The sequence below is a fragment of the Taeniopygia guttata genome, chromosome 28 (genome assembly GCF_048771995.1).
Source record: "Taeniopygia guttata chromosome 28, bTaeGut7.mat, whole genome shotgun sequence".
NCBI lineage: Eukaryota > Metazoa > Chordata > Aves > Passeriformes > Estrildidae > Taeniopygia > Taeniopygia guttata.
Window position 1 is genome coordinate 2052299 of NC_133053.1, and position 14931 is coordinate 2067229.

General features: G+C 51.7%; 1 protein-coding gene across 2 annotated transcripts in view; it reads right to left on the reverse strand.

Moving 5' to 3' along the window:
- Nucleotides 1-14931, reverse strand: part of PTPRS (protein tyrosine phosphatase receptor type S) — a 133076-nt gene that overhangs the window by 32868 nt on the left and 85277 nt on the right. The window contains exons 8-14 of one of the 2 annotated variants that reach the window (XM_072919461.1): nucleotides 14027-14296; nucleotides 10910-11491; nucleotides 10013-10146; nucleotides 9707-9851; nucleotides 3940-4245; nucleotides 1456-1649; nucleotides 612-638 (exon numbers count right to left, since the gene is read on the reverse strand). In XM_072919461.1, the coding sequence (XP_072775562.1) occupies nucleotides 612-638; nucleotides 1456-1649; nucleotides 3940-4245; nucleotides 9707-9851; nucleotides 10013-10146; nucleotides 10910-11491; nucleotides 14027-14296 (1658 nt within the window). The remainder of the gene's footprint in view (nucleotides 1-611; nucleotides 639-1455; nucleotides 1650-3939; nucleotides 4246-9706; nucleotides 9852-10012; nucleotides 10147-10909; nucleotides 11492-14026; nucleotides 14297-14931) is intronic. The other variant, XM_072919460.1, reaches the window with a different exon arrangement.

A 14931-nucleotide genomic window follows, 5' to 3' on the forward strand; every position in this document is an offset into this window, starting at 1 on the left:
TTCAAAAGTAAAAGGACCAATAATGATTCAGTGCTTTACATCAATGAGTTTCTAAGGATCTTGGCCCTTTGAGAGTACAAAGCATTTGTTCATGCCGTGATAGCTCAGGACTCATGGATTCTGTACTCCCAGTGCTTCCCAGGCTATCTTTTCCAGACACAGAGGTCTTACAAAGCAGCCCATCTGAGCTCCCTGCTCTGGTGGAAGGTGTCCCTGCCCCCGGCTGGGAGTGGAACAAGATGGCCTTTAAGGTCCCTTCCAATCCAAACTATTTTAGGATTCTCATATGTTCAAAGCAGTCCCAAATTCAATATGCCATCTGCTTCCCCATGGAGGAGCAGCAGACCCATCTTTCCTTCAGAGCCAAAGGGAAAACCCTGTGGGATTGCTGCGTGCTGACAAATGACATGATCACAGAGGGGCAGAGAGCAGTGACAGGGAGGGGACAATGCATAGGGACACCATAAACAGGCTCTAAAACAGGCACACTTGCACTGCCAAAAAAAAAAAAAAAAAAAAAAAAAGGAAAAGGAAAATATCACACCACAACAGGAAGTGGGAGAAGGGAAGAGGCAGAACCAGCATGGGAGGATTTTTATGTTTTTACTTACGTATTCAGCAGTGTCATCTGTTTCCCACTGGGCAGAGAACAAGAGAGGTTTGGCACATGAGAATACAAGAGGGGAAAGAAGGGAAAGACAGAGACACAGCATGAGGAAGGAGTCCCTGAGCAAGCAGCCACACAAGGTCAGAAGTTACCAGGCAAGCATGAGGGAAGAAGTAGAGTGGGAGAAATTAGTAGATTCCACTGTGGCCTTGGCCTGAATTAAAAGACTTCTCAGACACAGCAAGGATGAATGGATGGATGGGTATTTATCTCAGTGCTGGGACAGCAGTTCATACTCTTCCACAGCAACATTATCTGGGAGCACAAACAAACTGCAGAGTGACAAGCACACCTTGTCACAGGTCCCCATATGGACCTTCTGCAGAGTTACACTGCCCAGGGCAGCTGTGTCACCCACCCCTCACAGCCTCGGGGGCTCGGGCAGGTGAGCCTGTTGCTGCAGGCCCCCAGCTGGGTAATAATTAGCATTGATTGTAGAAGGCTGAGCAATTGCTTTATTATTATATCATCTTATAGTATATTCTACTATACTTACACTATATTACAGTAGCAAGAGCTCTCACTAACTAACTAACTAGAAAACCCCTGACTCTCTCTCCTGAGAGTCCTGACACAGCTGTGGATCCAATTGGTCATGGAATCCAAACACCACCACCAAAATCCAATCAAGCAATCACCTCGAGTAAACAATCTCCATACCACATTCCACATGGGCACAGCAAGGAGCAGAGACAAGAATTGCTTTGATTCCCTTCTCCCACAGCCTCTCTCAGGAAAAACCCTCAGATGGCAGGATTCCTGCTGTCTGCTGCCATACCAGCCCTTACCTGGGCGTCTGCCAGCATGATGTCCTTGATGTGGGGCAGCCCCCTGGCCTCGCCGTTCTCCATGCGCACGTAGTGCACCTGGTAGCCGCGGATCTGGCCGTGCTGGCGGCTCGGCACCGGCGAGCGCCAGAACACCTGGATGGCCGAGGAGTTGAGCACCTCCACCTCCACCTTCCTCGGCGGAGCGCTGGGCACTGCGGGGAGGCAAGCAAGGGGCTCCAGTCACTTGGGGTTGTGGTCAGAGCCCGTCCCTGCTCTTCTGGGATGTGCACACACTGGATCTGAGCTATATTCAGCTGAACGCCTGAATAGCTCATCGCCTGTCACTGGTGTCTCAGTTCTGTGGGATTGTGAAGTTCTGTGGGATTGTGAAGTTCTGTGGGATCTGATCTGCATGGCCTGGACACAGGGATGGTGCCACTGTTTAGTAAGAAATGACAAAGTGTCACCAGAAGGAGTGGCATAAAGCACACCTCTTTACTTTGGACAGCTCCTTTTATACACTGTTTTGATCCAGGTAGATTGGTCATTTAATCAATACATTTCACCTGATTGGCTAATTAACAAGACACCCTTTTATAAACAATCTTATGAGAATAAGAAGAAAACAGATATTAGGAAAACAGCACCTGCAGGTTGTTTTTTAATAATAAGCTATCATTGTTTGTCTCCAGCTCCCTAAAGTCTCTCAGGCCAATTCTCGGAAAACTTATCTATTTTTCTTGCTCTCTGACTGGGCTGTCACATCCACAGGAGGGAAACAGGCCCATCTCATCAGCCAGCCAGCCTACCACAGGCTCCTTCATGCTCAGTTTGCTCAGATGGAAGGAACCATTATAGCTCCAGATCTCCTTCTGAGGGCAATTTCCAGTGAGCCAGAAAAGCCCTGGTCCTGCCTGTGAGAGGTCAGGGTGGAGAGGATCAGGAGAGGACTTGTCCTTGGAGCTCCCTCATCGCTCTGGCAGGACAGGGGGTTGGTGGCTACAGCCACTGTGGAATCTCAGGACAGAAAACAAGAGATGTCCTGGATGGAATTTGGGCTGAATCTTTGAAAATACTACTATTACTACTACTACTACTATTACTACTACTACTAATCTCACAGGGCATGGCAACCTCATCTACCAGGAAATCACACTTTCACAGCAGGGTACTCTATGTTACATTTAGATGTGGGTAGAGGCTCAGGGAAACGGGACCAACGCTGAGGACAAACCTGTTGCTTTTTAAAAATTCTTTATATTTGGAATAGGTGAAGAACACCTTAAAACTTTTATTTATATGTTATTTACTTGACATATATTATTTGAGGTCCTCACATTAAGGGTGCTCCTCTCCCTTCATTCATTCACTCATACTTTTCCCTGGTTTTATTTTACTGTAGAAATACCAGGAAAATTCAAGTGTCCGAGTGGGGCCACTGAACTGTTGTCACTCAAGATTTTTGAAACTTTAACAGATTCCTTGTTTTTATGACTGACAAAAGCTCTGACTTAAGGAGGAGGTAGTAACAAGGAATGTGTGGGAAGAGCGCTTTAATATTTTAAAACATGTGCTCCCAGGCACAGGGTGTGATTCTTGGGGCTGTCCCATGCAGGACCAGGAGCTGGACTTGGCTGATCCTTCCAGCTCTGGATATACAATGATTGAAGTTCTGGCAGCAAAGGTTTCCTCAGAACAAAGGCTTTTATTGCCTTGGCTGCTTTTCGCTCAGTGAGAGCATCTTTTCAGGGGAAGTCAAAACTCAGAGATATTAAGAAAGCCCCCACACATCCAGGGCAGGAGAGCCCTACAGAACCCCAGTGTTCAGAGGGCTTGGGGTGATGGCACCAGAGGACTCCAGGTGATGGTACCAGAGGATGCCACACAACTCAGACCTTGGATCCCTGTCCTAGGTTATAATATTGGGGTGTATTCCATTACCACCTCGAGCTGCAATTCCTTTCTTTCCTTATCTGGTGACTCAGAGATAAGTCCCTCCAGGAGGAGCTGTTCTTGTAGCCACATGACTGATAAGATCACAGCATCCTATTGTGAGATGCTCCGCCCAGAAGGAGGAGCCAAATGATGCCATCAAGGATATAAGTGGGGTTGTTTAGACAGCAAGTAGATCCCCTCATCCAAGAGGAACAGCTGAGACCTTCTCTGCACTGGACCTCCAGAGGGAAACTCCATCAGTCTACAGGACCACTGCTTGGACAGAGCCATATCTGCTACCACCATCCTAGCCAGCGAGTGTCAGGCTTATCTCTAACTCTGTCAGTGGTTCTTCTTTTGTGCTATGTATGTATTTGGTTCTTTGTTCCCTTTTTTCCTAATAAAGTGTATTCCTGACTTAGAGCCTCTCACTGGTTTTGCTTTTCAAACTAGGACAATCCCACTCCAGCTCTGGCCTGGCATCACTCAAGACCCACGGGAAGGGCGGGCCTGGAATAGCAACAACCCCCTCCAGGGCCGGGAGAACCCAAAAAAAAGCTCACTCACCATCTTCATCCGTGCGCACGATGACCGGCGAGCTCTCCGGGCCCGGCCCCACCTCCGTGTGAGCCACCACGGTGACGCGGTACTCGGTCCACTTCTCCAGGGACTCCAGCAGGATCTGACTGGTGGTTGGGGGGATATCATTCACCTCCTTTAGCTCCGTGTCCTCCGAGTCCAGCGCTCGATAGTGGACGCTGTAGCCGGCCAGGACGCCGTTCTGGCTCTCGGCCGGAGGCGGCCGCCAACTTACCAGAATGGCGGTGGAGCGGGTGCTGACACATTTTACATCTTGAGGGGGGGCAGACGGTTCTACGAGGGGGGAAAATTCAGGAGCGGGAAAGGGAAAGAAGGGAGAGGGGAGAGGGCGGGGGGGGGAAAAAACAAAAGATGGGAAAGATAAAAAAAAAAAAAAAGGAAAATGATAACAAAAAAATCTAAAATAAAACGTACAAAAGTTTGGTTTAGGAAGATAAAATTAAAAGAGAAGAGAGCTTTTTGTTGTGGTCTTTTTTTTTTTTTTTTCTCCGAAATGAAGAGGGTTAAAAAAAAAAAAAAAAAGCCAACAGAAATTAAATGGGGCATCAAAACTGAAATGGTGTAAAGCAAAGGACTAAACCAGCAAGCGGGCCAGCCAAGAGGGGTCCTGCTGCTTCCACTAAGCTGGCACCAGCTGAACACCCAGCTGCACCCTATAAAAGCCCTTTCCTTTGGCTCCCTGTTTTACAGCAGCCTGGCAAATCCTGCTCTGGCTGGGAAAGCACTTTCCAACCTCAGTCTCTGGGATCTTGAATTTCTTTGAAGGGATCTGTGAAAATTAAGTAAGAAAAGCAAATCTTTTGCCAGGAGGCTTAAATTTAAGAGTCTGTACCTCCAGATGGAAGTGATTAGTTGTCCCCAGACTGGAGGAGGCCAAATCCCACAGTGGGAATGCCCAGGACACTGCCAAGCCATGGTGTTTAAAGAGGAGGGTTTTGAGAAAGCACTTGCAGAAGGAGGGAGGCAGTGGGTTTGGTGAGGTATTTCGGTATCCAGGGGATTTTCCAAAGCAGCAGCAAGCCTAATTCCCACTGCACTCTCTGCCTGAACTACACCAGGGTGTTTCTGCACATCCTGGGAGAAAACCTTGGGAAGTGTGGCCCTAGCCAGGCACCTTCTCAGGGTGGCAGCACATACCTGTCCAGGGGTGACCAGGAGGTGGGGAAGATGGAACCTACAGCTCTCCCTTAAAGCTCCTCTGGTTTCATCCCCTGCCCTGGGCAAGAACAGCTTCCACCATCCAGGGGCTCCTTCTTGGCCCTGAACACTTCCAGGGACTAGAGCACGTTTCTGCCAGTCACTAAGGACAGCTGATCAGCCCAGGGAAGCAGAATGTGATACATTCTTAAGGCAAAACAATAAATCCAGTATCACCTAACTGCAATAAAGAGCTTTTAACTCTCTGCAGACAGGGCAGGAAACTGGGGTGAACTCACAAGCCCCCCAAGTATCACCTGCAAGAAGCAACAGATCAGTGCTGGTCACTGCTTCTCATTCCTCTGATGCTTTTTAATCAACAGAAAGCTCTTTCAGTGAGAAATAATTGTTTTCAAACCTCTTACTCCCATTCTTGAGTCAAACCCAGATGTTTAGGCCCAGTTTGCCTTGAGGACTCTGCTAAATCCAGTCACACTTAGCCCAGCTGGCACTGGAGTGAGAGCCACACACTTTCCAGGAGCCTCCAGGAGACAGAGGGAAGTGGCTTTTCAAAAAGGGCAGAGATAATCCCTCCACTGCTGTCTGAGCACCCTGCCCAGTAGGACATTTTGGGTGTTTTCCTTCTATTTTTATGCACTATTGCTGTCTTTAACCTGGCAGAATGACCCCCTTCTCCCCAGCACTCCCAGTGAGGAGGCTGACAAGCCCTGGCCATGGCTGGCCACGCAAAACAACACAGAAGATGTCAAATGAACCAAACCAAAAAGAACAAACCGGAAAATAAAACACAAATCAAGCCAATAATTTGAAACAAAAAGAAAAAACAAACAGCAGAAAGGAAATCATAATAATAAAACAATACTGATATAAAAAGTGACTCTTTCCAGAACATTCCCAGTCTGTTTACCTACCTTCCACGCTTCAACTGCTAACTTATAAGACTTTCTTACAAGAGAACAAGAGGAACTGAGCTACGAGGCCAGACCAAGCTCCTGGTGGGTTTCTGCACATGACTGGCTTTTAAAATGCCACTCTGCTCATGATGAGTCCCCCCCGAGTCCTCCCCCCTCAGCAGAACCCCAGCTATTGCAGAAATGGCAATTTTGGACCCCAGTCTGTTCTGTTTTGCTAAACTGTCAGCACAAAGAGCAGGACAGCACATTCCCAGTGACAGATCTCCTTCCCTCTGGCTCTCTCCATCTGCTGTGATTGACTCCAGGACAGAGGTGCACTGCTCATCCCATGTCCCAGAACCAGCTCAAGGATGGTTTCAAGGTATGGAGGGACAGACTCAGCCCTCTCCCATTGCTGCCATGGTGCCATTCCCTTTTTTTTTTTTGTCCTCATCAGAGGCAGGGCATATTAAAATCCACCTTTCCTGCTTAGTTCCAGCCAAAGCCACCACAGCTGAGAAACCCACTGCAGAGAGGGTCTGACCTGACCTACCCTTCATCCTGCACCTCATTCTGAAAGCCCCAGGAAGCAGAGCTCAGCTCCAGCTGGCACTGGGGTCACTGTCTGCGCTGCCACGCTCGCTCACTCACCCTCTATGCTCCAGCACAGGGACCTACTGAGAGGCCCTGGGGTGAGGCCTCCTTTTGGGATGGTTTTGCACTTTCTCTGGCCAAAAAGGCAGGGTGGGGGGGTGGGTGATGGGGGAGAAGGCCCAGGTCCTGCCCGGCCCCCTCCCCGTCACCCCTGGACTGCAGCAGCGGAGGAGAACAGCCAGGGGTGCTGGCTGGCCACGCTGGACACGCCTCTGGGAGCTCATGGCACTGTTTCCTTCACAATCCAGCCCAACCTGTGTGACCCTGGGGATGCTGGGGACAGCGCCAGGAGCCCAGTGCCACCAACCCCACCGGGGCTGCGAGCTCAGCTCTGCAACCAGCCCTTCCCCGGGCGGGGAGCCAGGCACAGGCAGGAGCCCCCAGCCAGGAGAGCTCTGCCATGGCCTGCTGCTGGTTCCACCAGTGTTTTGGGACCCCTCCCCACCCTCCCAGGGCTCCAGAACATCCGGGAGTGTCTGCAGAGCCACCAGCGGTGAGCCTGCAGCCACAGGGTGGACTGTATTTGTGAATCTGCTTGAGACCAGCCAGTACTCACCTGAGCTGCACCTTCTACATGCTTTAAAGTTGACTGTCCAAGCCACAAGAATGACCCTTACTGACCTTGCACAATATCATGTTTTTTAACCCTTTAGGTACCATAGACTTTGGGTATTTCATTCACTTCATGTACTGTGAGGAGGGGGGCAGGAGGGAGAGCGGAGCTACGTGGAGGGAAACCCTTCCTTGGGCAGGAACAGAGGGTGAGAAAACCCCATTGTTCCTCTACACCTGCACATGCAGCCTCACAGCACCCACCCTGCCACCCCTGCCTGCAGACCATGCTTTCCCCTCTGGAATTTCTGACTGGGAGAGTTGCCAGGGAGCCTGGGAAGGTCATGGCTAACCAGAAAGGGCAAACCAGCTTCTCCCAGCCATGAGAGTCCGTCAGTTTTACAAGCTATGTCTCTGGTACTTGAAGAGTTAAAACCCAGCTACTTCAAGAAGAAAAAGATACTTTACCTTTAGTTTAATGGATTTTACTTTGGTTATGATGCTCAGGAGGAGCCACCCTGGCAGGGAGGTGCAGGGAGGGGCTGCCACATGCGGGTGGGTGCTGGGAGGGGACAGCAGGAGCAGCAGGAGGAGCAGGGAGAGGCTTTGTCATTCCAGAGACAAGATGCCATCGTGGTGTGACATCGCCCAGCGAGGGACAGGGGCAGCAGGGAGCTGGCTCATCGGGTGCAGGGCATGCAGGCAGGCAAGCAGAGAGCAGAAGAGAGAAGAAAGAAGAGGCATGGAGCAGGCCAAGGAGGAGCTGAACGGAAAAGGAGCTGAGGAGGGAAGACACAAAAGCCTCTCCCGAGCCAGAAGGTCTGTGAGCCGAAGGATGTCACCCGGACCAGGGAGAATTGACTCGTTCCTCCAACAGCCAGCCAGGAAAAAATGTTTCACCATGTTACAGGACACTGACAGCTCCCAGCTGATGTTCTTAAGAGCATTAAATTAATGAGACTCTCCCTATGAAAGCTGAGCTACAGAGAGAGAAACCCGTCCGTGTTCTGGGCAGATGCCAAGTTAGAAAAAGCCCCAAAGCCTTCCCTTTTCCCAGATCCCCTTTTTTTTCACCCTTAAGGGACAAATTTTCACTAAGGCCTACTGCCACCAGTTCCCACACCCCTCTTCCAGCTTGTTTTATTGAACCAGAAAAGCACAAATCCCAGACCATGTTTGCCTCCCATCCCCACAGGTCTCAAGGAGAGAAACCCCTTGGAAAACAGAAGCAGAGTGTAAGTTTAACACTTATTTTTTCAGGTCCTTTCAGTTCATTTCCCCCACCCCACAGAGATGCTCCCTCTGACAGTACCACACTGGGATCAGAACCAGCAGATGTGCAGCAGAGTCAGGAAAGGATTTTCCTATGGAACGTAGAGAGAGTATGGAGAAAAAGAAAAGAAAGAAAAAAGGGGAAAAACATTTGAAGGAAAGAAAAACCAAAAAAATCTTTGAATGGAGTGGAGGCCTGAGAAATCCCCGGTAAGGAATTGTGTCTATGCAGAAACAGACTCCCCTTTCTTCCCACTCCTCAGGGGACAGAAAGAGAAAGAGACAGGGAAAGGGAGAGACAGCAGGATGTGATAATTAAAAAGCCCAGCCGAGAGCCTGCTGCTCCCCCTTGTTAGAGACTCTGAGGGATGGGAGCAGGGCTCTCCCTCCTCACACTGGTGACCAGAGCCACTTCTGAGTTAGTTCTGCTCCCGGCTACTCCAAACTGCAGCGGAGTGATTTAGTAGAGATGAGAGGAGACAGAAAACACAAAGAACAGCTGCCACAGCCACTCATGCAGTGAAAAAACACCTCATTTAAAAGCAAAGATCTGTGAAAAGCCCAGGTTGAGATATTGCCATCCAGGGTTATTGTCCCCAGGGCAACAGCGAAGGGAGACAATCCATTAAACTAAAACCAGCACGTTTTGAGTTGCATACACTCCATCCTGGTGTCATCAATATCCCCCTCCTGGCCTCCACAGGGCTCCTCTCTCCCGCTCTGCTGGAGCCCAAACGGGACCATTCCCAGAGCTCCAGGCCTTCCTCCCCTTGGCTGTGGAGGTGCTCATGGAAAAGAGCATGGGGACTGCTTCCCCAAAGGCTGGGGAAGGTTGGGTGGGTGAACAATCACCTTCCCCTCTCCTCTCCCTCCCGCTTGCCCACGTCTCCTCGCTGCCCTGCCCCTTCCTGAGGGCTGTGGCTGCCATCCCCTGAGCATGCTCAGCACCATGGCCAGCGTGGCCACCACCGAGCCCTCACCGCTCGCCACCCGCGTGGACGGTGCTGCCCGGCCCCCCAGCACCCCAAACCCCAGCTCTGCTCCTGGCTCACGTCTCACATAGCTGCTGAAGGGAGAGGGGAGCAGGCCCCAGAGGTGTCAAAGGAGCGAAATGCCAACCCCCAGCTCCGTACCCCTGTGCCCACCATCTCTGGCTCCCTGACCGTGGTCCCCTCAGAGAAGGGTGGGAAAGGAGAGACACCTACTAGACTGCAAGGTGCGCTCTCGGACCTCCGGGGTGAAGGCCCCCAGCCCCAGGGCCGAGCGGGCGGCCAGCCGGAAGACATACTCAGTGTTGGGCTTCAGGCCTTCCACCGTGAACGAGGTCGTGGGCTCGAAGTTCTTCAGCACCTGGGATGGGCGAAGGGGGAAGAAGAAAATAAACCCAAACAACAGGCAGCAGAGATGAGGCCTGCCCAGAGACACCTGCCCTGCTCCCCTCGCTCTGACACCGCAGGGAACGGCGGGGCCAGGGAGCTCCTCAGCCCCAACCCTGCTCAGTTTGGACTCACCTCCTTGCTGTGGTCTCCTTCCTTGTAGAGGAGCTCGTACTTCACTATGATCTCCTGGCGTGGGGGGCTCCACGACAGCACAATGCTCGTCTCGGTCTTGGCTTCTGCTCGGAAGTTCATCGGCTGCCCGGGAACTGGCACGGAGAGGGAGCCGAAGGGGCAGAGGAGGCAAGATGAGAAACAGGAGAAACCACATTAACTTGGCTAATTAGGAGGCTCTTGCCCTGTTTTCTTCAAAACCTGTGTGGGAAGAGCACGTCAGCAGCAAAATGCCACACTGCAGCGTGGGCAGGTCCTGCCTCTAAAACTGTGGAGTTACATCCCACTGCAGGACTTCAGCGTATCCAGAGTTGCTGGAGATGGAAGAATCCCCGTGGATCACATGCCTTTTTCTCAGCAGTGCATAATACAACCCTTCCCATCAATCCCAGTATTACAAGATTCTGGGAGTAGGAAGCCCATGAGCAGCCCATTGAGGACACAGGGTTTCCTCCCATACCCCAGGCCAAAGATGTGCTGGGTGACAGCCCGTGATAAAACACTTGTGTTTGCAGTCAGTTCCTGGGTACTCTAGGGAGAGCTAAAGTGTCCACCCCTACATGGGCAGTTTTACATCTCTTAAAGACATTTAGAATCATGGAATGGTTTGGGTTGGAAGAGACCATAAAACTCATCCAGTTCCATGGGCAGGGACACCTTCCCCTATCCCAGGTTGCTCCAAGCCTGGCCTTGGACACTTCCAGGGATCCAGGTGCAGCCACAGCTGCTCTGGGCACCCTGTGCCAGGGCCTGCCCACCCTCCAAGTAAATAATTCCTTCCCAACATCGCATCTAAACCTCCAAATCTAACCGGCAGCTCTCCTTCCCTTAGCCCAGATCAGCGACACAGGTGCTCACCTCCTTGCTGTGTCTTAACCTGGATGGGGTCGGACAGGGGCCCGTCCCCCACGGAGGTGAAGGCCAGCACTCGCACGGTGTAGGTCTCATCCTCCAGGAGGCTGCCCACGGTGGTCAGCAGGCTGTCATCCACGTTGTGCTTCTGCCAGTTGCTGACGGGCTGGTCGGGCTCCATGGTGTAATAGACCCGGTAGCCTCGGATCTGCCCGTTGGGCTCCACCGGTTCCTCCCACTGGATGATCATGGTGGTGCTGCTCAGCATCCGGCCCTGCACGTTGCGGGGGGCACTGGCAGGAGCTTGTTCCCCAGTGCGGGTGACCACCGACTCACTGGGAGGCCCCTGCCCGATGCTGTTGACTGCAGAGACCCAGATCTCGTACTCGGAGTTGGGGCTGAGCCCCCCGATGCTGTAGCGCGTGGTGGTGATGTCCTCCTTGATCTGGTATGGTCCATCCTGGCTCTTAGACTTGTACTCAATGACATAGTAGGACACGGGGTCTGGATTTCCAGAGTCCCAGGTGATGGTGATACTCGTTGCTGTTGTCTCTGTCACCACTGGCGTCCCAGGAGCCTTGGGAAGTGCTGAGAATCAGGAAGAACAGGCATTTAAAAAAACCCACAGATGCTGAAATGGCACCTAATTGGTCTGGTTAGGACTGCAGGAGGCAGAGGCACAGCACCAATCCTGGCAGCTCAGGAAAGTGCTGCTGGAATATGAGGAACCTAGTTATCCACTCTATTATCCTCCTTAAACTGCTCCATCAAAGGCAAAGTGTTCAGCTAAACATCTGGAATCATTAGCGCAGGCTTCAGCTGCACATCCACCCTCTGGGGGCAGGGAGGGAGAGCAGCTCCTCAGCTCCTTCCCAGCATGTGCTCACAGCTCTGCTGAGCCTCCACCAGCAAGGAATGGCACAGGGCAGGCTCTGCTCTCCAGAACAAATCTCCAGAAATGCTGGGAGGGCTTCCCCTCAAGCCACAAACTGTTAATCCTCATCTTCCCTCTCCCTCAGCCAGGGAGTTCCCCATGAGCCTGCTGGGGACTGCACACTGCTCAGCACTTTAACTGCACCTGATACATGTTCTCACTTCACCTGTTCTCAAGCTTCTCACTTTAGACCCTTTTCAACTTCTTATCATGGAATCCCAGAATGTTTTGGGTTGAAAGGGGCCTTAAAGCCTATCCAGCGGAACCCCAGTGGGACACCTTCCACTGGCCCAGGTGGCTCCAAGCCCTGTCCAACCTGGCCTTGAAGCCTAACTTCTCTAGACCTGATCACAGTGAAGCTCAAACTTCTCCTTTCACCTTCTGCCTGTGCCAGATGCAGGTGCTCACACACAGGAACAGTGCAGGGAACATGATCCAAACTAAATTACAAGAGACAGAAACTACCAGCAGGGTGAGATTTGCCATGTGAAGAGACGGGAGAGTTGGAAGCAGAAACAATCTGCCCTACACAGCAGCTTTTTAGATTGAGAGGGTAAATCAGGGAAAAAAGGGAAGGAAGGAAATACTTAGGAAAATAAAGAGGACCCGAGTCCAGCCCCAGGCATCTTTCTGCTGGCACAAGAGCCCCACTGCTTGTGCAGAAGCTCAGAATGGGTATCACACCAAGATTCTCTAGTCCCTACTCATTTCTCTGGCCAGACCTTCCTCAGACAGATCACTGATACACCAGGATTGTTTTTCCTTATCCCTTTCTCCCAAGTGTTTCTTCTCTCCCCCACCCATGGATCTTTTCCCACCCCACCTTTCCCAGATCCCTCATGGGCAACACCAGTACTTGGAGCAGCACCAGCTCACACAGAGCTCTACACTCACCCAACCTCTGGGGGTCCTGCTTGGGTTTAATACTCCCCTGCTGAGGACAGAATAGATTGAAGATGGCACCCGTCTTCCTCTTGGGAATCACTAGCTGGAAGCTGGGCTTATTTCCCATCTTGCTGAGGCAACAACGGCCACTAAGATGCTGGAACTAAGCTCTACTGCAAGGGTGCACATGCCAGAAATCCTCAGGGCCTTGGCTGAATCTCAGCCCTTGGAACAGGATGGCATGCAGGCTCCAAGCCATCCAAGGCTCCTTGCACAGTGCCCAGCCAGCCTCGTACATCAGGACAGACACAGCATGCAGGGATTTGAGCCACAGTTTTCTTCATAACAACCAGCTCAGGTGTCCTAACACAAGGGAAGGTCTCCAGCCACCAGCTTCCCCTCCACTGGGGGATTCCCTGTGTGTGGGATCCCCAAGGACACGCACAGATCACAGCACGGGGCACTCATGGTGCACACGTCTGTCCTGCTGCTCGTGCTCACAGAGCTCCACGTGTGCACACAGGTAAGGACAGGGACTGACACTCCTGCAGCCAGGCTCACGATACAGCCACGGTGTCCCTGGCCATGCACACATCCCGCTTGTGCAGGAGCACCAGGACATGCAGAGCTGTGTCCTTATCCATGGACACATATCCCATTTGTGCAGGACACTTGGACATGCAGGGCTGTCCCTGTGCATGGACACACATCCCATTTGTGCAGAACACCTGGACATGCAGAACTTCATCTCTATCCATGGACACCTCATTTGTGCAGGAACACCAGGACATGCAGGACTGTCCCTATCCATGGACATACATCCCATTTGTGCAGGACACATGGACATGCAGAACTGTGTCTCTTTCCATGGACATCCCATTTGTGCAGGACACCTGGACATGCAGGACTGTCCCTATCCATGGACATCCCATTTGTGCAGGACACCTGGACATGCAGGACTGTCCCTATCCATGGACATCCCATTTGTGCAGGACACCTGGACATGCAAGGTTGTCCCTATGCATGGACATTCCATTTGTGCAGGACAGCTGGACATGCAGGACTGTGTCCCCTGTGGCAGCCACAGGCTCTCCCCATGCAGACACACGATGACACAGGCACAAACCATGGCACATTCCCATTTTGCTACACGTCCCACCATCGCTCCCATGCACAAGCAGGACACGTGCCCAGGCATCCCCTGCACTCATGCTCGGACACTCAGCTCTGGCCGTGCCCGCACGCCTGCCTGGCACGTGCCCACTCCCACACGTGCACTCAGGACCCTGCTCCCACTCCCTTACATTTCACCGTGATCTGGGCAACGGCTTCTATGACTCCCAGGCTGGACATGGCCACGCAGGTGTAGTTGGCAGAGTCCTTGACGTCCGTGAGCTCCAGGACGTTCCTGCCCACGGGCATGTCATCCTCGGGCGTCAGGTCCTCTGCTCCCTGCATCCACTTCACGTAGGGCATGGGAGACCCCACGGCCACGCAGGTGATGTTGACGTTGCCCCCGGGCATGATTTCATGGCTGACAGGGAGGATGGAGAAGCGAGGGGCCACACGGCGAACTGTGGACGAGACGCACAGAGGTAACAAAAAAACAAAACGGAAAAGCAAAGCAAAACAAACGAACGAACAAAAAAACGAAGAGGAAAAAAATAAAAAAGCCAAAAAAATTAAAAAGGAAAGGAAAGAAAAAGAAAGGAGAAAAAGAAAAAAGAGTAAAAGATAATTTAAATATAGATGGGGTTTGTCATAGTTTATTTTCTTCCTTCATTAAAAACGAAACAAAAAACCAAAGAAATGAAAAAATCAAAAACCGAAAACCAAAAAAATGAACTCCAAATAAATTCGTACTTCACAAACAATATATAGAATATAGACATAAAAGCGATATTTCATAGCAACAGGGTTCCATTGATCAAGATTAGACCCATCACAGCACAGATAAATACACAAAAATTTATTAGCAATTTCTCATCTTTACTGGCAAGAGCTGGCATGGCGAGAGCCCAAACTTCTCCTCCGCGGCCGCTGGGGCCCCCAGCTCCCCGCTCCACACCCCGGGACCCTGCTCCTCCCTCTCCCAGTGGGGTCTGAGTCCCGGGTCCCCTTCTCCTGAGGAAGAGAGAAGGTCTCCTTCTCCATCCACCACCACTCGGCGTGGTCCAGGTGCCCCCTCCAGAGAGGGGCCCTCTCCCAC